Source organism: Scomber japonicus, chromosome 12 (genome assembly GCF_027409825.1).
Source record: "Scomber japonicus isolate fScoJap1 chromosome 12, fScoJap1.pri, whole genome shotgun sequence".
Lineage (NCBI taxonomy): Eukaryota > Metazoa > Chordata > Actinopteri > Scombriformes > Scombridae > Scomber > Scomber japonicus.
In genome coordinates, this window is record NC_070589.1 from 3,362,781 (window position 1) to 3,386,513 (window position 23,733).

Sequence of the window (23,733 nt, forward strand, 5' to 3'; positions counted from 1 at the left end):
ATGAACCAGACGATATATTCTGTGTGATCCTTGCTAAATATGGATGAAGAAGCTGAAAATGCAACACCTGGCTCTAGAGAAAATGTTTTGTCAGGAAACTGAATTTGGACGTTCAGACAGGAAATGAATGAGCTGCGTTTGTGTGGGTGTGTCATTTCAGTTACTTGGTACATGACACAGTAGGATCCAAGAAGTCTAGTTTGAGTAATAGATCCATGAGTTTGAAGACTTACCAGACACCAAAACACTGCACAGAGGTTTATAATACTATACAACCCTGGGAGCTTATCACAATGTCAATTATTTTACCTGTCAACATGATAATTGCCAGTTAAATGTAGAAATATGTCATTTATCACTGTGGTTGCACCCCCACCACATCAGCACAGTGACTTCATTCAAATGAATGTCAGAACTGCATTTTTTTCATGTAGAACTGATGAAATGGCAGAAAGCTGGAGGAGACGCTCTGTCTTTAATGCATTTGAGGACCAACACTCCCTTCCCATCCCTTCCAATGGATGAATATACACTATTTAAAACTGTAGTATAGCTAGTGAAAGTGACACTATACCCACCAGGACATCTCTACACCACCAGGGATTATAAAGAATGAAATAATAGAAGACAGTATAATAAGGTTGAAAAACAGTGCCTCAAAATACAATCTGAACCCAGAGCTGTGCACAGTGCATTACCAACACTGTAAAACTATACTCAAACTCTAGTCATGTTTTCAACCAACTCCATCCTTCACTTTACAAATGTGTTCCTGGAAGGATAAGACTGGTGAGATTCTATATTTGTTTATTCTAAATCCCAAAATCCCAAAACCAACAATGCATCCTATTGGAAGTAAATGCACTAGTTCCTCCTGCTTAGGCATTGTTCACTTAACATTCACCAGCTTTTGTAGAAAATAACTAAGCCGTGTAAAAAAATGTGTAAGCTGTTTAATAAAAGTCTTTAGTGGGAATGCCACAGACAGGATAGTGAAGTCACAAACCATTGAGAAAGAAATGCGTTGGTTTGGGTATTTTCATAGGATTTCTTGAAAAAACAAACAACTGTTGATAGTTTTATCCCTTAATTTAACAGAAATGATAAAACTGCAGTACCTTGTTGAGTCAAGTCAAACTTTATTTGCATAGCACATTTAAAACAACCACAGTTGATCAAAGTGCTGAAAAGGCTTAAAAATACCAAAATGAATGAATGAATGACTATAAAAAATAAATGACAAATAAAAATAAAATAAAAGTGTAAACATAATAACAATAGATGAATTGCAGAAGAGATTTGATGCAGCCATTGCAAAGGCTCGGTTGCCGTCCATTTTTGTGCTTGGATCTTAGAACATGCATCTGGTTGGTTAACCTCAGTGCTCTAACTGGAGTATGCATATGCAGGAGTTCTGCTTGATAAGGTGGTGCCAGCCCATTTACCATACACTTAAAAACAATCCTGAAATGCAGGAAGCTTCTCTTACCAGTTAAAAGACAAGCAGCTGCATTTTGTACACATAAAGAATTTTGGAGATCATTAAAAACTCCTGTTACCATTTATTCCTCTTAGCATACAGTATTTATCTACTAAAGTAATGTCACTTACAGTATGTAGGAGAAACAGCACAACACTTACTTTTAACTGGCCATGATAAAAATAAATAAAATAAAAAGCTGTATAAAAGTATTTAGTTGATATTTGTGATGATTTGCCTCATACTATGTATTGGCACCATTATTCAAATAAATGTTACTTAACACCACTGCAGCATATTCCACCCTATAATGCATTTTTACTATACACTCAATCTTCTTCACTTGAACAACCATGCTTTTTCAGATTCTATTCAAAGCTACTGTGTAAATGAAGCTGTACTTCATCAACCTTCATTTGTACAGCATTAACTTTATCTTCAACCTCCACTGGTATTACTCACCATAAACCTTTCCCTAATGACAAACTACCATACTGGATTGCATCTATGCCTCTTCATCCATGTCACCCTAAAATCTCCATTTAACAACTTGGCTTTACAAATATGCTTTTGTCTTGTGTTTGAGATCACAATTTGTTTTGGTTAAAGTCAATGTGAGAATTAATTCCAATGATTTGGAAAAAAGGATAGCAAGATAAAAGGCTACAGACAGGATACAAGTATGGTGCAGATAGGATGTTACAGTTGGCCTGCTATGGTATGTGTTTTTGTATGTGTTAATGAGAATGTATTTATTTAACACAGAATTCAAAGAAAACTGAATTGACAGGCATACACAGTAGCAAAAACACTGAAGTAGAAACACAATAGAACATTGGTGGATGGTAATTAATGTTGTAATTAATGAGCTGAAACGTATTGCCTCATTGGAGCCACAAGTCTCAAGTCAGTCAGCTACAAATGTAAGGCCAAAAGCATTGTTAATAGGCAGTCAAATATTGTTACGAACCAACAAGCTTGTTAAATACCATTCACCAGAGGACCATAAAGTTACAAGAAAGCAGAAAAGTTTTAAAGGAAGAACTGGAAAGAGACAGCCCTCAACACTTGCTGTATCCTTCCCACAGACATATATACCAGTGGTCAGTTTGTCAGTGACTGAAGCAGTAGTTCTATAATAGAGACTGTTTTCTGGGGACTGGGAGGCAAGGGTTCTAATCCCACAATACGGTACTGTACGGTTCTGTAAGTTGAAGTGATAGTAAGTAAGTAAGTGAGCTTTTGCTTTAAGGTCAGGTATTGTTTTAGATGCCTACATGGCCTGATGTGGCACACTGTGGCAACGTGGTCCTACTACCTGTGGAGGTACAGTAGCTGCCCCTGTGAAATCAACAAACCCTGCCCCCTGGGTAACAAGTCCCAACCCCTGCCCCTGTGAAATCAACAAACCCTGCCCCCTGGGTAACAAGTCCCAACCCCTGCCCCTGTGAAATCAACAAACCCTGCCCCCTGGGTAACAAGTCCCAACCCCTGCCCCTGTGAAATCAACAAACCTTGTCCGCACTGTAGGAAGTCCCAACCCCTTCCCTTGTGACAGTATAGCTAAATCAAAATGTCCACCCTCTAGACTTGCAGACTTCAGTCGTATATACTGTGATGTGTTCACCATCATCATGTCAAGTCTGTGAGAGCACTGGGCCACAAGGGGAAATGGTCACTGAGACAGACTAATGACCTCCAGGGTTCCCATGGAGATAAATTGAAATTCCTGACCTCATTTCAAAGTGTTTTTCGAATGGCTCCTAACATCTCCTAATGCTTCCACCAAATCTGATGAAAACACAATGAGATTTGACCTTTACTTGAGCTCCTAAACACTGCTAATATTATATCCACATTAAGTCACACTGTAAATGAAAAAACAACAACCTTACCCTATCTAGTTTAGCAGATAAACAAATTAAACAAGCCTGTTATTCTTTATGTACATTAGACCTCACTGTATTCATTAATACAATAAAAGTGGAAAAGACAAGTGTCAAGTCTGCAAGTGCCATGAAGTCCAAACATTTAGATTCAGCCCAAAAAACCCTGCTCTCTATGAAGGTATGGAAAAAAGTTATGGAAAAAAGTGCCATTATGTCACTGCCATATTAATTATGCTGCTCTGCAGTCATTGCAAATTGCAAATTTACTATCCGAAGGACACACCTGGAAATAGTTCCAAAGCACAGACATAAGCCCCGTTTCTGAAAGCGGGACCTTTACAGGAAGTCCTCTCACTCGCTCCTCTCAGCTGTTGTGTCTCCAGCAGAGTAGGACTCAGATAGGACCCACCGGACTCTGACGGTGACGTCACAGAGAAAATGACAACGAGGAGGTAAACCTCGTTTCTGTTTGTGTGTTCGTGTACATGGCGGTGGACGCTATGAACTTGTTAGCCACAGTTAGCCACGGTTAGCCTGTTGTTGTTGTCATCAAGCGCGCACCAGTAAACGTCCCATGCTGCGTTCATGCAGGCTCGGAAATGCTGAAGCCTACAGAACAAACATCGGTTATAAAAACCTGATACCGATACTTCCCGATATTACATTTTTAAGTAAATATCAGCGGATAACACCCTAGTTACAGAAAATGTTCCTGTGGTCAAAAAGAGCCAGCATAACTGCCAGTAGATGTCCCACCAAGGAGTCAAGCAGTTGTCATTAAAAAAAAACCCTCATAAGTGTTTTTTTCATTTCACCTTCATGCCGAACGTACCTCCAGCAGAACTGTGTGATGTTCTGTAAAATAATTTGTGTTTTCCCCAATGTCCACCCTCCTCATTATTCCCTCTGTTCCTCCCCTCCTCTCCCTCTGCTCCTGCTCTGGTGTGTTGCCATCCTCTCATCCAGCTGAGTGAGGTGGAGGTGAACGGACAGATTGAGCAGGTATGTGAGCAGGTCTACAGTGAGATGCAGTCCCAGGCAATGGAGGCTGCCATGGACAGCATGGATACCATGGACACCATGGACACTCTGCCCATGCCAGGATGCTTCAGAATGAGGAGTCACAGCTATGTGAGGGCCATTGACCAGGGCTGTGCGGGAGAGGAGGAAGGAGAAGGAGGGAGACCGCTGCTCCTGCTACCGTCCTCCCCACCACGCACATCTGCCACCACCGTCAGGACCATCCAGAGCAGCACAGGTAGGACATAAGGTTTAGGGACAGATGTGGACTGTGGGTGTGTAGTCTGGGTGAAGACCCAGATGTTACAATGCTGTATGGGAAGAATTTTGAAAGTATGCATCCACTAAGAATGCACATACAAGTGACAAAGATATAACAAGAATAAATATGTGTAGATATAATATGGAGCCTCAATTCAGTCATATGGTATGTTTCCTCAGCTGCTAAATAAACTAGCTTGTTTCTAACTGACTGTACCAGACACGTTTTTTGTTTTTAGCAGTTTGTTAAATAGCTGTGAGATTTAATCTATAGATTCGTGTACATGGCCACAAATTTTATTTTTTTTGTGACTTTTAGCACAACTTTCAAACTAATGTATTTGAATCGGAAGTATCTTTTTTGTTGGTTGTTCAGTTCTCTGGACTGAAGGAATAAACCTGGCTGGGAAAGTGAAAACAGAGAAAATGACTTTCTGCTTCCCATTATGATTTCATTGTGCATGCAGCACTAGCCTCAGGTAACCAGCCAAAAGCAGATGGGTTACTGTGAGTGAGGCTATAATGGTGCTGCTAACATGGGTGTAAAGTACAAAAAATATAATTTCTGTAGTTTTATTAATTTATCTTTCCATTTGTAAAACCCCAAAATGAACACTTAAAGTGGACTTGATTAATTGATTATATTATTATTATACATTTTGTATGGGAATGATTCTGTCCAAAGCTTGTTGATCCATATAAGCAGTTGATCACTATAACCATGATCACTATAAGACGTTTCCACTGAAGAAATTCAAACCCAACAGAAGGTCAAGGTTTGGACTTTAGTATTCTTTTTGTCTTCACACCTTGAACAAAATGAGTGAGTGAGTGAATAAATAAATAACTAAAAAAGAATGTTCACACACTTTAAATAAACACTTTACATAAAATGGTCACTAAAACAAAAGTGACCACAAAAAAAATGGGGTGAACTGAAACAGGTATTTTTTGTAAAGGTCCTTCACAGTTCTTCTGTCTAATGTTTCTGAACACGGACATGACAAGAATGTTGCAAGTGTGAAAAGACACTAGACAAAACCGTCTTTTTGGAGTCTGTTTCCATCTGTTGGATATTCTTTGAAACACAGCCAAATGAAGTTTGACAGTTAGCCTGCCACAGAGCAGACTAGTGCTGCAGCACACGTTGCTTTGGTTACTGAACTCCCCTCTCAGTGGTTTATAAACCACAGTAATGGAATGTAACTCTCACTTTAAGATAACATAAAATATGCCTCTATTAGTCCCACGGTGAGGAAGTCTGGGTTTACCTATGCTCTCATTCAAGCAAGATTCTACTTCGCTCTGAAAGTTAGCATGACCACCAAGACAAAATCCTCGCCTGAGATAAATAAACTGGAAGGCAAGTTCACTTTGGAAATAGAACAAAAAGCTGTGCCACATGATTTCCTTCATAAAAAGGATGTGTTCACACTGCTCCCTACAGGCCTTGGCAAAAGCCTTATATGCCAGCCAGCCCCGCTCTGAAAACATCATCGTCTATCGTTGATATGATTGGCTTTAAGTTTGTCCAGTAGCGTACAGAAGCATTTGATTGACATTCATTGATCCCGCTTCAAATACGAGGAAATGAACGGCTCCTTGCCAGACCCTACCTCAATCTCACAGGAGACAGGAGTCTGGTGTTAGCCAGGCAAGAAATGTACAGTATTGCAGCAGCAAGTGGAGAGCAAAAATAGAAAGAGCGTCAATAAAAAGAATAAAGAACCTTAAATAATAAGTAAGTACTTAGGCAATAAAAACTATAGTAGTAAAAAATATAGTCAATAAAAATGTGATATTGTTATTGCATGGATTTTAAAGTTAAAAAAGAATATTACACAGTTGAACGTTGAAAGTAATAGTGCACTGAAAAAAACAACTCATAAGATTTACTTAAAAAATATACTGTAAGTATTTGCACGCAAATGATTTAAGTAAAATGTAATGCTGCAATATCAAGTAACACTCACTTGTCAGTATCAAGTACATTTTACTTACCATAAAACATAACAGTTGTGAAGATATTAAGTAACATTTACTTAATTACATCCAAGTTTGAAGTTATATTTATTTAAACAAATGAAGTAAAGTCTACTTGTTTTTCAACATCATTTTACTCTAAATTTTAAGTACATGTTATATACCTGTAGTATTTACTGTTATGAAGTCATTGAGTAGATTTGAATGATTTTCTTGTGCTTGACATTTTAATTGACTTGGTTACATTACATTACATTACTCACTAAAATGAGGTAATCATTGCCAGTTTTCTTTTGATAAATGTTACCAAATAAATGTAACCAATACTCTAATGCATTTAATATATATTTATCACATATCACACAACTATATTACAATGCAATTAAACTGTTTATTTTTCATTTTAAACAGTTTAACAAACAAGAACAGTCAAAGTAAATCCAAAAAGAACAAACAGACAGTATTACACAGTATACATATCCAATATACACTACTGGGGCAAAATATTAGGAACACTGTCAATATAATGCACTATAATGGTAGAGCAGCACCATCCACCACAACTTGAGTAATAAACGAATAGTAATAGTCGAATGATCACCTTACTGACAATGTAAATAAAAAGTGAGCGTGTAGAAGCTTAATAAAAGTAGAAGCTGGCAGAGCTGTTGTACTGGAAACAAATATTGCATTAGATTGTGCAGGTGTCCCAATACTTCTGTACATGCAGTACAGATCTGGAATAGTGCTTTTCAAATATGCAGTGAAAAACGTTCATTACAGAAATATAATACTCAGATATTCAAGAACATTTAATGTTTAACTTCACTTTAAATCTACTATCCAAATCTACAAACTACTATCCTCTGTTACCTCATTGCCTGACTTGAATGTGTCTGGAATACAGTATTTATAAAATCTTCAATGCAGTGAGGATTGTACTTCCTACTTTTATGTGAAGCAAAAGTTGAATATATATTCGTACTGTAGTCACAATCTTTAAAAACACAATTAACAGTTTTGTGCTTTTTCAGATGAGTCCCGAGGTGTTCAAAATATTGCTTCTGTGTTAAAACTACATGAATTACATACAAGACACGAAAATGAAACTATCTGCCCTGACTGTTGAGTCTGTGTATGATTTCTAGACACATGTGCATGAAGTGCCCCCCAACTTTTAAATAAACAAGTACAATCTGAGTACAAGTAGGGTAGTGAGCGGCCTTGACCAGTGTGTGGATGCTTCAACCTAGAATGTTTTATGAGCTCTAAACGTTTTGATGACCTAAAATTGCATCTTTTGCACAACCATCTCATATCACAAGAGGCCTACTCTTTCTCCCTGATGAATTTCTCCTCGACCTCCTCTCCCTAGACCTCAACTCCAACTGTCCACAAAGTCCACTGGCTCCTCCAAAGGACACCCTGAAAATAAAGAGACACAATTTGTGGTATTAAAACAATGGTCTAAAATATTCAGTCACAATTTTAATATTACGTTATAATGGATGAATAAGGGAAAATAACTAAACAATATCATATCATGCATACATTATTTTGTACTTGCCTGCATGATGAGAATAATGTTCTGTTCTGATTTGCTTCCTGTTGATAGATAGAAAAATATTTTAATAAGACTTCATAAGAAATAAACTGTATCATGAACAAACACAATCTAGATTAGATTATCCTACAGACCCTGAATATTCATAAAAACAGAGTCTGTAGGATAATCTAGTCCAGATTTGAGAAGTCTAGGGTCAGTGGTTTTTAATCTGGACCTGGTCTAATGAGGTCTACAGTCCAAAAAAACAAAAGAACAAACAGTGAAATGTGCCTTTATAGCATTTTCACAAATAGATTAAGGGTTTCACAAATCAGGGACTGTGTTTTTATGATTCATTATTTTTATTCATTCATTCATTTTAAATTCATTCCACCTTAACTTTCACCTTAAGTGCAGAATCGGAGGCTGGCGAATCGGAAGCTAACTTCAGCGTCGTGCGCTATGCTAACGTTAAATTAACTTATGAACAGTGACATATCTTGCGTCAAACTACATGCAGACTTATATATTATCACACATTTAAAACAGAACGGTAATAACTTGACTGTCGTACGTGCTACACCTTGCTCTGTGATCCTGTAACGTCCGGAGCAGAGCCAGTCCTGTTGTACTGTGCGCATGCGTTGTGCATGCGTTTCAAAACGCTACACTTTCAGAGTAAAGTGTTATGTCACAGTCACTTCACATTAATAGACAGTCTCAGAATCACTCGGACGCTTTCAGCTCAGTCGGACATTTGTTTATATTCCAGCAGGCCCTACAGGAAGTGACGTCATTCTAAAGAAACATTACACCTGAACTCTCACTGCACATAAAGTTGATGTAGTATTTCTAGGTTTATGTACATACAACTATTAAACATTTAAATAGTATGAGTAAACCAAAGTAAAACTTACTCTTCCCCCATAATTCATGTATTACATTAATAAAAAGTTTAATTTTACTTAAGAAACTCTAGTTCTTACTGAATCTTAAAAATACAAGGTAGAAATTATGACAGTTACTCTAATAGAGTTTACTGCACCAAAAAGTTACTTTTTTCAGTGTATTCATGAAATCAGCAAGGCTTTCAAAATAAGCCAGGCTTTTCCTTTATCCAGCATGTTGGAATACCCTCTGATCTCTGATCATCATTATAAGTAATAAGGAGAAATTACTTGTGTTTTCTTGTGATGAAATGTCATATTTCTTTTATTATGACACATTGCTTTTTAGACATTATTTATTAATTTAAGACAATTAGGATGCTGCTATACTAAGTTTTGTTATTATATTGTTTTATCAGTGCAATGGCAATAAAGTATTTACTCTATTCTACTCTAACTGGTATTGTCTCAAGATAACAAAGCTTGTTTTTTTGAGATAAAAATTACTTAACTTTTGATCCTGAGATCAAAAAAATTGTTAGGCAGGCTTCAGTACACACAAAACAGAAGCAAACCATGAGTCATGATAGGCTTTCATACTTTGATGATTCAGTCAATGTGGAATTTAATGGCGATTAAATACCAGTAATGTCACAGACCTGTGATGTGTAGTGTTGGAAGTTCTGCATCAGGGACAATGTCAGTTCATAATTGTTGTCTCTATTGTAATGTTTAATCATTGATCATTGTTTTTCAGACTTTCCTCTGGTCCTTTGCTTGTATGATAATTGATGGGCTGTTGCCATTGGCTTCAGATCTGTGAGGATGAAAAATATAAGCTCCCCAGTTCTCTCAGGAACGCTGACAATTAACTTGCCACCAGTTTCCATTTCAGGACTTCCCTGTGTGGATTCTCATGAGATACAGTACTTCTAATGGATTTTCATTACTTCATCACTATTTCTTGTGTAAATAGTACAAACAGGTAAAACCATCAGCTGGTGGAAAATCACTCTTTGTTTGCCTCTTACAGGAAAATGCTGGTATCCTGTACTGTTGTTACACACAGTAGAGTCACAAACACAGGACAGGGACAGGTTGGTGTGGTATCTGGATGAAGGACTGATGGCAGGGAATGGTCTGGTGACAGCAGGGGTGAGTGATGGGAATGGTGTTGAGTAGTAGAGAGTGAGGGGCAGCGTAGCATGTAGGTGTAACTTAGAGGTTCGCAGGTTGCTGGCAGGCAGACAAGCAGGAATCCAGGCAGGTGGATGATGATCCTGGGATATTAGCAGGCAGGTTAGTACACAAAACATAAAGAAAGTTGATCATTAAGAATACAAGTTTAGTTGAGCTTGAAGTGTAACTACCACTGTGTTTGAGAGCACAATCTGTTGAGGTCTGGTTGAAGAGCTGGAGAAGATATACTGCAAGTTGATGAGCTGGTGAAAGTCAGGTAAGCCGACTGAGAGTGGTGATGAGCACCTAACCCTAAACCTAACCCTAATATGAAATGTTTATGCGACATACAATTGTAAGAGTTCTGTCTTTCTACCTTGTCAAGTACTTTACATCAAACACACACCTTTGTTTTCCTGATGCTAATGTGACAGTCTCAAACTAAATCTCTGAATGTGTGGTGTGAAAAACAAAAAGAAAAATGAGGATGATTTCACTTTATCCTTAAGGTCGCTTGACATGTTGCAAAGCTATGAATACCTGTATGAAACAGACAGCAGTAGTTTCCTCTTGCTGATACAGAAATGCTGCCACACTTTGTAGATGCTTTCGTCTTCTGCAAGCAGCTACCCTTTTCTCTCATAACCTGTGAAATCTGTTTCTATGGTGACAACTGCTTCCTTGTTCTGGTAGAGTGGCAAGGGCATCCCATAATTTGGCTATCCATTTATACCCTCCACCGTCATGAGAAGTGTCCTCCACAGCAGTGAGTTTAACTTAATTTGGAATAACACTTGATGGTGAAGTGGTACTGGCTGGTTTGGGATTGGGCCAGAGAGAGATTGGACAGGGGAGCACTGGGAACACTGGGAGCACTGGGAACACTGGGAACACTGGGAAGAGATTCTTTGTAGGTGACCCTGCAATCAGTGGTAAAGTAAAAAAATAAAATACATCTTTTTACAGCAAACAATTATTTCACATATAATGTCTGTATGTTTGCTGTGTGTGTGTGTGTGTGTGTGTGTGTGTGTGTGTGTGTGTGTGTGTGTGTGTGTGTGTGTGTGTGTGTGTGTGCGTTCAAATGAGACCTTTCTACTTCTGTACCATGTAGCTTGAAATGGACAACCAGGACTCCTCTTGAAACTATGTAGGCCATTGATTTAACAGGGATCAGTTCAAATCTCATTATTCTGTCTTTATTTTAATCTGGACTGCAGTTTTTGTAGATTACACAAGCAGATAACTGTGCTTACTGGAGAGATTCCTTTGGGTGGTGAGCCAGTCAGACTGTTCTTCTTTAGCTTGCCTGAGTCAGGCAGATATTTCAGAAAATCGTTTTGGATTTTAAAAGGCGCAGCTTTCTGCTTTCTTCTTTAAATCTCTGAATTGCGTCATGCCATAACATGAGAGTGTAAACATCATGCTGATTTAAAAGTGTGTCTGAATGGTTTGACAGAGTTTGCAGTCCAATAGAACATCATGCAGTTGCACACATAAAGCATTAGAAAATGCTCCGGGTTGCAGTTTAGAGCATATCTGCACTCTGCTGTGCACTGTAACAATGAACCAGAAAGATAATCTTATAAAAACTAAAAAAGAAAGGCCGTCTTCATCTGCTGTATTCAGATGAGAACACGCCAGAGTGGATGCCACAAGGGACTTAGTGTCGACTGTTTGGTATTAGGATTGTCTTTTATTTTCAAAGTGCTCAACTAGAGATGACCTACATTTGCTGCTCCTCTGGGGATTCTTATATTAACCAAGAGCAAACATGGACACACACGGACAGACACACACACACACACACACACACACATATGTATGCATTATTCACTCATGAACACTTGCACATTCTTCTGCAGTCATACAGTACAGTAGATGCTCAGCTCTGTTTCCAGATGACTGGAGATTGTGTTGATAAATGGTGCTCCAATGTCTACTGAACTGAACTATTCACTCAGGCCTATTGTACAACTCAATTATCACCACAGGACTTTAAAGGCTTCATTTGACATTTTTAATTGTTGACTCATCTGCAGCATGGATCAAACATGAGTTCTGACCCAAAAGGCCAGAAAAGACAAGAGGAAACATGTCGTCTCCTTGTACAGAATATTTATAGATGCACATAATATTTTATTACTGTGACACTTTTGTAGTTGTTTGAACATGTCAGTGATGTTACCCAATGAAAACTGATCAAGCTGCATTAAGCTTGCTACACAACCATGAACCTCTGTATGTTCATCTGATAGCAATGTAACATGTTGGTCTCATGTCTGAATCACATTGGTTACTTTCACGTAAAAGTTACGACTGCTTACTTAATATTAGTAACACTCCTATAGGACTTTCAACATTGCACAAGTCTGAACTTTTAAAACAGTTGAATAAACTAGGACAGAGTAGATTTTAAGAGACTGAGGAGATCAATTCTTATGTCAGGTCAGTCTATATGAACTAGTTTCCCCTTGTGGTAAACCTGTAGCAGAGAAGGTGAAAAAATATAGTGATGTATTGTATAAAAACAGACAGGGTCATCTACTGCAATGTGAAATGCAGATAACAGGAAGGAGCTGGGCTAGTAGATTGGGTTTGGGGAGTTCCATTGTGTTCATAACTGTCCTTTGAGGTAGCCTCCATACATTTACAAAGTCCACTTCCTCTCTACATTTTCGATTTTCACGAGTGCCAACTGTTGAATAGCAACTTTGAGAATAGCAACATAACATCCTGTCATTCAGTGTTTGTGCACATGAGACTTATGCAGCAGAATCCACTTTCTACTCATTTTAGAAGATGAAATTGACAGTTGGTTTACAGAGAGAAGTGGGGGCGAGCGTCACCAGCACTCATGATGGTCATTAAAGACTAAAAACTTTCAATTCATCAGTGATGCATTGAAACATTCATGAGCAGACTGTGAAAGAACAAGTCTCCTGCCTGGCTGTCATATTTTCAACCCTTCAACACTCCTCCTCATGCAATGGTTGCCAAATACCACATGAGCTTTGTCCTGTCACGTCTGACCAAAAAGGTTTGGAGGGAAGATAGTTACACATCAGTAGTTGTCTAACTGCATGCACTCCTAACCCTAACCCTTTATTTTATGACAAGAAATGAATTGTGTAAACAGTGGAAACTATGTAGAACATAATATAACATAAAGTAACACCAACAACACTGTAGGAAAACACATGAAATAATTCTGTTCCTGGAAATGAACAGGATCTTTTTTCTTCTTTGTCTTAGTTCTTTGCTTCTGTTGTCCACAACAGGTACCTCTGCATTAAGGCTACTACACTGTAAGATACACCATATCTACTCAATAAAAATGAAGCAACAGATTACAAGCAATATTATTAATTACATTTCACCATGTTTAGTATTGAGTAAATATTAATTAAAATAAAATAAAAATGTATTAAATGAGACCCTTAATAGTTAATCATTTAATATGAGTAGATTCAAATAGGAAAACACCAAGGAATTAATTAAAACCTAAACAAACATATATTTCTTTCTTAGGAATAACTAGTATATGACCCAAAAAGTACAGAACTCAAAATACTGTCACATTGAATGTTAAAGACTTTTATTAACCATTAACATACACATTGTGTAGCACTGTGTACACTGCAACCAGTCTCATTTTCAAGCCAGAAGTTTGCTCTTGAGGGACTGGACTTTGTTTGACAGCTTTAAATCATCAAGTTTCATGAAAAGTTTTTGGTATACCTCAAAGGTATACTTCAGCTGTCTGGGATAATCGAGATTTAGCACATAAGTCCATCCAAGGAGGATAGAGCAAGCCCTGGCAATATCTCCAAGTCCTGTGATGACTTCCACGCCCTCTATGACAATTCCAATGTTCTTTGGGCTGTTGCTTGTAGGAGCTCCAGGCTTTGTGGTCACAGGAAGAGCTGTTCAAGTTCCTCCAAGTTTTCAGTGTCCTGCAACATGAAATTATATGTGGCTTAGTATACAACTGTCAGAAAATATATTGCAAACATATCGCATCACTAGACAATACATTTATTGCAGTTGTCATAGCTTTTAAATCTATTTTATTATATTTAGTTTTTTGCAGGTCACATAAAAATATGTTATTAACCACCCAGTCAATTTACAACCTTCAAGTCGGCTACATTGAAATTATGTTATCAGCAGTATTCTCTGCTCTGAGCCGCTGGAGGTGTGATCACTGAAAGCATGCAGCTACACCCTCTAAGCCTAAATTCATGCAGAACTTACCAACAAAAATACACCATTTAAAATAACCCTTCAGGACGAGCAACATGCTGATATATATTTTTTAAGTAACGGTAGGAGCCACTGTTTAATTCAGCAACTATTTTGTAGGTCAATTTGTACTTATTTCAGTAAAAATGTAACTTAAATGACTTGTTAACAAGCCATCCATCACCAGTCATCTTGATGTTAAATGGCCGTTTTTTCCAATGGAGTTTGGCGGCCGGCTCACGAAACTCCCAACAATTAAACTAAACAATTGTTTAGTTTTAGGCATTTCTTTCAGACACTGTTAATACACTGACTTCACGTACGTTTTAGATAACTAACCTTCACATTTGCAAGTTGCAACAAAACAGCAAAACTACAGAAAGGTTACATTACCTGCCCGGGAAGACGAGCTCTACACAGGAAGTAAAAGCAACATAAGTGAGGCAAGTGCAGTAATGTAATAACCCCCAATATTTCACTTTTGGAAAGGTGTCTAACCTTAACATTAAAACAAATGTACTTGTTTACTTAATTTCATAAGAATAGAGTGAGGAGATATAAACAACACGCAAGGGACATACTGTAGGAAACATGATAACGGAAACGCTAACCCACTTCAAAATAAAAGTTTGTGCTTTGATCCACATGCATTCCTCCAAAATGTATAATGCCCTGTTCATATTATAGCGCAACAACTAGCCCATTAAAAACAAAACAAGTTTTCTTACCTTAGTCAAGCAGCTAAAAGATGTTGAAGACGATTCATTCATTGTCTGCACTCTCTTCAAATGTCTTGTGGCTAGAATGATAGCCTGCTGCATTCAACAAAGCACACTTTGACAGGAAATTTAAAATTGCCTGATTAAATTAATTTGAATTAACTCAATATTCTCCCTCTTTTGAATTAAATAAACAGAATGCTTATGTTTTATTTAACTATAATGAGTGGATTTTTTCCTAAACATTTTTATTTGAAATTTATATTGAATATATTTGACCTAATACATTAATTCAAATCTACATGACCACAGAATCATTTTTTTCAGTGTAGGACTTTCTAAGGAAGTTACCATATTTGGCTTCCTGGTAGCATGTCTGCACTGTATGTACATGTCTCTTTTGTATGGACACATCCTACAAACTAATTATCCCACACAGTTTATTTTTGTTGTCATTTTAAATGATTGGACTCAGGTGATCACAAAGCAGTCCATTAGAGCTGAATGAGTAGAGCCTGTCCCATCATGCTTCCTGCTGTGGTTTATAGATGATGCATTTGGTGGAACAAAGCAGTGTGAAAGCTGAAGCATAATGGCCTGTGGTTAATAAGAGGGACAGAACAAAGGCGAGTTCACTACAGAGAAATAAGATAGCAAAACAGAAGACTAATATGACTTAGTGAGTAAGAAAGGCAGAATCAGATGTTGGGACAGCAAAATGTAAGTCAAATGAGGTCAGACTGATGAGTTGTGTAAGCCCAGTTAATCACCTCCTCTCATTGTGCTTCCTCACAGATCCAACTTTCTCACCAGCCATCTCTGTGATTTTCATTCAGCTGCTGAGGATTTGACAGCAGCTGTATAACTGTCTTCTCCTCTGTAATACAGGTCCACACAGGGTACCAATCTGTTCAGTCATAGTCATAGTAGAGTACTCAGTCATGTGAGTTGTAAACACACATTGGTATATGAGTGTGTGAAGAGCAACTCCTGATGAGCAGGTTGGCACTTAGCATGGCAGCCTCTACCATCATCAGAAGACTGGAAAGTTTCTATATAAAACGCAGCCAAGCAAAGGAGCTGACATTGACCTGACATTGATTCTGGAGCATGCAGGCCTGTAGAGCTGGTGATACTTGGCCAAGACGGAGATAAATGTATGGCTGTGTCCCAATCTGGTCCTAATTGCGAGGCTGCATCCTCGAAGTACGCATTTAGAGGCCGATTACGTCACAACGCCGCGCGAAGGCTGTCCCAATTCGAAGACTCCTTCAAATGCAGTCTTGAAATGCGGCCTTCTTTTCCCTCTTTTTTGAGGATGCACCGCTACTATCCTTCGCGGCCTCCCAAATCCCAAGATCCTTTGCGCGGCGCTGTTCAGTGCCGCGAAAACACAACAATGGCGACACCAACAGGTGAAGACTTTTCATTCAAGTGTAAGTATTGGTTTGTTTTATTTAATTATTTTTACTTATTACTACTTATACTTTTATACTTTTACTAATTACTTATATTTTATTACTTGACTTATATCTTATATATATATATATATAAATGGACTAAGATGAACAAATTTAGATTTTAATAAAGAGCTACGTTTGGGATTATCACTATTATATGTTATACTTCATTATTATCATTATTATGATAATTTTTTGCTATATTGGAACCCTTTTGTCTGTTGACATAGTAAAAAAAACATGTTTTACATTACATTTTGTTTTATTTTTGTTTTAGGGAGCAAGGAGCAAACGAGCTCCTGATTAAACAAAGAGGGGAAAATGACCATCTATTCACGGGGGCCAAAAACTCCGCCACGGCGGGATGGAGGTAAGGCTGATGTCCATTTTTGTACATCTTTGCATCCCTGTGTTGATGTGATCTTGTGTTTACCTTTTCTCTTGCTTCCCTCTGTGTTTAGAGCAATACTGGAAAAGATTGGGCTGGAGGGGAAGGTCCAGCCCTACCAGGCCAAAAAAAAATGGGACAATTTAAAAAATAAAATAAAGTAGGTAGCCTACAGGTTTGGATTAGTTTTACTGTTACTAAATACTTTTGCTGAAAATTGCTGACATGATTGATTTCCACTGCCTTAGGATTGCAAATATCCAGGGACAGGGGAGGGGGCCAGCGGCAAGCCCACTGCTGGCACTTGGCCGTGGTTTGTCCTCATGGATGAGGTACTGGGGCAGAGGCCATCTATTGCCCCCCCTGTCCTCATTGCCTCCATCCGTGAGGACACACCAGGGCCAAGTGCCGCAGTGGGTGAGCAGGAGAGTGAAGAGGAGGAGGAGGACCAGCCAGGGCCCAGGAGGAAGAGGAGGAGGGAGGATGACCTCCTTGACCTCATAAAGGAGGACATGAGAAGGCAAAATGAGGCAGAGGAGAGGAGGGAGCAGGAGGGGAAAGACAGGATGGAGAGGCTCTTCTCTCTCCTGGAAAAAGTAATAGAAAAATAAATATACATCTATATAGATGTGTTTAATTTGATTTTATTTATGAACTGTGTTTATTTATGATTTTTCTTTATTTTTTATTTGATTGTGAAGATTTTGATGTTTTATGTTGTTATTAAATAAAGAATATTGTTCATTGTTACACGTCTATTCCATTTAGTATTTACAACTTCAGTACAATTTATAACAGGGTTGCATAAAGTGCTACTGTTCAGGAAGAACAAGGGATTAAATATTTTCTTTTATTATCAAGTGATGAAACATTTAACTATTTACAAAAATTACATCAGAAATAACTATTTACAGATTATTATTATTTTATTATTCTTTCTCTTGTGTGTTTTCCTTCTTTCTTTCTTTCTTGTGTGTTTTCCTTCTTTCTTCTCCTTTCCTTTATTCTTCTCCTTTCTTCTCTCTTATAATTTTGTCAGCTTTTTCACCGTCTTTTTGGTCGAGACGTCTTTCTCGTCTTATGGGCGGGAACAGCTGGTGACGCAACCAGGAAATGCCTCGAAGGCTAGACCGTCTCATTTCACAACGGTTGATGCGTCCTTCGGAGGTTCCTCAGAAGGCTGCATCCTTCGAAGGCCGCAAAGGCCGCGTACTTCGAGGATGCAGCCTCGCAGTTGGGTCGGAATTGAGACACAGCCTATGTGAGCAGGTGAAGGGCAGGAAGTATAGCTGTTACAGGTCATGCTCCTGAATGCCACACTCATAAATGTTTTTGTCTAGTTTAATACTGAGCTTGACATAGAGGATAAACTTGGTGACTTCAGGCAAATGTTTTCTCACAGACTGCTAAAGGCTAAACACAAGAAGTGAATTTGAAGTATTCAAGCTTAAAAGGAAATTCTGTTTTATTTTAAACTGATGTATTTCCACAGTAGTTCTAAGACTAAGGTAGCATTTAGCAGCTCTGTCATAGAGGTTCAGGGAAACAGAGACTCACACAAAACAGCATACATTTGGACAAGCTGATCTCCTGTGTATCACTTTGTATGTTGGTCTGGTAACATGTGAGGCTGTAAATAGCTTAGCATGTGTTCATGATGTTAAAGTGTTAACTGAGAAGATTAAACTATAAACAGGTATGTTTACAACAGTTATGGAGCAATTACATTATAGTTTATAGACCCACTTCCTGCTTCACATTGTAGTTGTGTTCACACATCTAATTACCAGATCCCAGATGTTACTTTGGTGAATAAATGTTAAAATAATGATGATATGAAAAATAGATCAGAGTTGTAGTAAGCTGAAACATATTCTTTAACATGGATCTCTTCTGTTGTTTTTAGTTGTTTCTTATCTCATTATCTTGTTCATGCTATACATCCTGGAACCTCCTTAGACATAAAAAGGTTAACATACATTCCTGGTTATTGCCTCAGCCAACAACGTCTCAGCACATCAAAAGTCAGAGACTGACTTCCACAGCCAAGAGGCTAAACACCCATCTCTCAAAATAAGCTCCAGTGAACCATTGGCATTTTGCTGATACATCAGAAAGTGAATGATGAGCTACCCTGACCCTGTCTAAAAGCAACCGAAATATTCTGCTGACACTCCAATTGTGACAAGCCAGCTCTGTCTGGAGAGGACCACAAGGAGGGGTGACTGGTTCAGGTTCAACAGAGACAAGGGAGTGGTTGATGGGGGGGGGGGGGTGTAAAAAAAACCCTCCTTCTATGAGGATCATCCTCATATTCCATGTTTAGCCCTGAGGCACATTCACAGCCAACACAGTTTGCTTCTTACTCTGAGGATCTGGGGGAGGCTGAAGACTGATGTAGGCAATGATTCCTTTAATTTATCGGTAACAGTAGAGGATTTCACCACACACACACGCACACACACGCACACACACACACACACACACACACACACACACACACACACACACACACACACAGAGAGAGTTACAATGGACTTTATATTTATTCCTCTCCTCCTTATTTTCTCATGTTACTACAAACCCCTATCTGCTGACATCGTCATTAAAGGCACAAATATATCAACAATTGCACATTTAAACATGCTTTTAAACTGCAAATTGCAAAAGGTTCATGTTGACTAATTAATTAAGAATAAGCATCAGAGAGGCAGTTAGAGCACATTGTGTAATCTCCAAGAAGCTTTGCACAGTCACTCTATGTGTCACGCCAACCTCAATGGGTTACTCTGCTTAAATAAAGATTTTAATAAAAGAAAGAATAGTCCCAGTACATATGTCTAATAAATCATCAGCTCTATTAACTCATGGGGGAAAACTCAACAAAGTATTTGAGCAACAGTATTTAGAATATTGAACAGGCATTGGTGTTTATTATGTACAGTATAGTGAATTTAGTGAATTAGCTGGAGTGATGACATGTCTTGGTTCTTGTCAGTAGTGTGTTTGGGATACTGGCTGTGTGTGTGTGTGTGTGTGTGTGTGTGCATGAGAAATAAAGATAGAGACAGTGTTGTGTTGCTATATGTGGTCATGTATTGTTTTGCTAGCTGTTTTCCTCCCAGCAGAGCATTGATATTTAGATATATCAGCAGCTAGCTGCATAACGAACAGGCTGGTTTATTCCCCCCTCAGGCTGCATTTTATTTATAAACACACAAGCATAAATAAATGTCATTTCACGTCTATATTTGGATTTTCTGGAGCCACTGGCTAAATAAGAAGTATGGTTACACATTGTTAAACAATAATATGGATAAGAATAAATTGCTCTTTTCCAGGCCAACATGGACTGAATGTGAAAGTGGATGTGTTGTACTGTATGTGATGCACATGCTTAGTGTAGTGGCAGCAGTAGCTCCACCCGTGCGCCTGTGAAGGACACTGGTGGAAAACAAATACAGATCAGAGGACATTTCTCTTTCTAATTCAAACAATGTCTGACTGAAACCTGGAAACTTTGAGAATAAACCAAGAAATAAAGACTCCACTGTGGCTGGAGTCAGATCCAAATGTTCATCATACATATATCTTGTAAAATTAAACTCTTTAAAAATGTTGATTTTATGTATCAACACAGGTACTATCTACTAATCTTGTGGTCATAGCAGCAGTTAACATTGGGGCTATGTCTGGAGCAGCTGTGTCTCCACTTTGACTGTCTACAATAAATCATGTTCTGTCCTTCTTATTGTCCCTACCTCTTTGTCCTTTTTATAGTTTCATCTTGTATCACCACATATAAGAAAACTCCACCACCAGTGCCGCCCAGAACCTCCACCTGCTCAACAGCCTCAAAGCCCTACATCTCCATCACAGCACAGAGCAGTACAGAGTCTGCACAGGTAAGATGCTCCTCATGCACTGACACAACATAAGATCAATGTGGAGAATCATTTAGGTCATGGCTAAGGGTTAAACTACACTGATGGCTTGTTCACTCACAGCACATGCAGTATAGTGGTTGTGGAGTTTCCCTTCTTATTCCACATTGTTGTATGAATAACACCACTTAATCAATACAGCAGTCTATAAAGGCTCTTATGTTATACATGTGTAACTGCAACCTGAAGCATAGTTAAAGTCCATGTAAAGTAAGAATAAATATGTGTTCTGAGTTTGACATACCACAGAAAAGTGTGTTGTTAACCACCCTGCCAAATTTGAATGATTAAAAAATCACCAAATATATGAAATTAAGTTTCAAAGTTGTGTAAAAATCAGACTCTTTCTCTGCTACTAAACGCTGTGGGAGTGCCCGCTGAGTTCACTGAAACCCCGCCCCCTACCAAGTGTCACCTGTCAATCAAAGTCACCACCTCTACCAGAAACATGGACACTATGAGAGCTTTCTGCTGCTAACTCAGCTGCTAGCTTGGCGGCTAACTCAGCTAACTGGCTAACTGTAGACTGTAGTAGTAGTAGTGTGTGCTGAATGTATTTCTACCTCTACAGCAGCAGGGGCGGGTTTATGCTAATCAGACCTGCCCACTAAATCCTGAACACAGAAATGTTGAAACACAGTTTGTGAAGCCTAGCTCCACAATTCAAATCTAAATGGTTGAAATGCTTTTTACACCTTTTTTAGAAATACATTTATGACCTATTTAATGTGTTTAGAAGAAAATGTCTGAATTCACTTAACACAGTCTTTTAATATATCACATGAGTTTTCCACTGGTATTGAACTTTCACATCCCAACTGTTTTATTTACTTTATTTACACTGTGATCATGTTGTGATAGGTGGGGAGGCAAATGCTAAAAGATGATAACGAAGCAGATACTAACAGACAAAACAAGTGAAAACATGGATGAATGAATGACTGAATAAATACAATTTCATCATCTCAACTGTGTTTTTTAATCCCAGCTATGACGCATCTCAACACAGCAACATGATCATATCAGCTACTGATAAAAGTGATCAATTGTCTTTACATAATTTGATTACTTATCAATAACACTTTGAGATATTAATGCTCATATTAACACCAGGTCTTACAGCATTTTTTTCCCCTGAAACCAATCAGGATGCATACATGGAAGAGGAGGGACCCAGAGGTGACATGACCATCCAATCAGGGCTCAGTAACTCAACAGAAAGCATAGACAGCATGAAGGCGTTGACAGCAGCCATAGAAGCTGCCAATGCACAGGTTAGTCCATTTGAATTTGTGCAGTAAACATACAGTGTTTTGTAAGTTTGTGATTCCATCTAAAAATGACAAAGTTTTATATGTAATTTATCAATCATTATGCAAAGTTTGCCAACTACTGTGTTCACTAATACATACACACATTCCACTACACACTATGCATTATCTGTCTGCTGCACTATTTTCTCTGCAGGTCCATGGACCAGCCAGTCAGCATGTCAGTAACAGCACCATGACAGTCAGTGTCCCCACCCCCGCAATCCTGAGCAGGGGTCTGGTTGTTGATGACCACAGGGAAGAATACAGGAAAGAAGCACTCAGGAAGGGCAAATGTCTCTCCATAGGCATCCAGGTATTTATCAGGCTAGACTAGGTAGATGCTGTATATGTGTATCATTTTTATTTCCAGATTGCTATTACACTCTAAAGTCAAGAATCACTTTGATCAGCACCCTGCGGACATATGTCTATGTGTAATGGAATGAATGTGTTTATTTTATGTACTCTATGGGCCTGATTTACTAAGATCCCAAATAAAGGGTACTAAATTGTGTGCGCAGTGCAACAGATTGCATGTTTAGTTAGCGTGTGTTTTGTAGGTGATCTACTAAGAATAACTGTGTAAATGAAAAGCATTAACAGCAGTATTTAAATGAGGGTTTTGTGTCTTAATGGAGAGTTTGGATGAGCAGAAAGCTGCTAGAGCAAAATGAAACGTGATCAGGTTCTAGTGGAAGAGGTTAACTAATATATTGAGATATAGCAATAACTAATATTACCAGAAAACCCACCATATGGGAGAATATTTGTGACGAAGTCAATGCTGTTAGTAAAACCAAAAATATTCCACTCCAAAAATATTAACACCCGTCCTGTGTGTATTGTGTCATTGTGCCTCCGTTTCCTCTTTACCACAGTAACAGAAGTCATCTGTGCTCAGCACACAGCTGGTTCATACCTGTCCTTCAAAGGTTTTATATATAGACACAGTTACTGTCAATAATATTACCTTCAGGTTTGGTCAATCACAATGCGTGTGATGAATAACAATAATTGCATTTTCTCCTCTTTGTATTTTACACACTGTGTAAAACGCCTCATATTACATATTCATTATAGCAAATGTACTAAAGATACAGTGTGTATTATCTTACGCATTTGAAAGACACAAACCTTGTATATTATTCTTACCAGTGAGACCAAAGACAATTTTCATGCAGGGCATGACAAGTATTTCTATTCTCTCTCTGCAGAATTTAATGAAAAGACTCGATGTTTGCATAATAAGTGGTATAGTTCTTACCATATGTACCTGCAATGTTTGAATGATGAAAGATTGGCACTTGAAGGTTTATTCTTGACATTTATAATACTGGCTTTACAAAATAGTAATCTTAAATAATCTCAAATGTTATGTTTTGATCAGTTTGACTTGTCATGATAACCCCTGTGTGTTGC

The 23,733-nt window shown here is 38.2% G+C and overlaps 1 protein-coding gene across 1 annotated transcript in view; it reads left to right on the forward strand.

The window, feature by feature from the left end:
* dlgap1a (discs, large (Drosophila) homolog-associated protein 1a) overlaps positions 1–23,733 on the forward strand; it is a 68,569-nt gene that overhangs the window by 25,965 nt on the left and 18,871 nt on the right. Inside the window, exons 4-7 of the mRNA XM_053330164.1 lie at positions 4,336–4,627; positions 20,838–20,962; positions 22,150–22,275; positions 22,469–22,627. Coding sequence (XP_053186139.1) covers positions 4,336–4,627; positions 20,838–20,962; positions 22,150–22,275; positions 22,469–22,627 — 702 coding nt within the window. The remainder of the gene's footprint in view (positions 1–4,335; positions 4,628–20,837; positions 20,963–22,149; positions 22,276–22,468; positions 22,628–23,733) is intronic.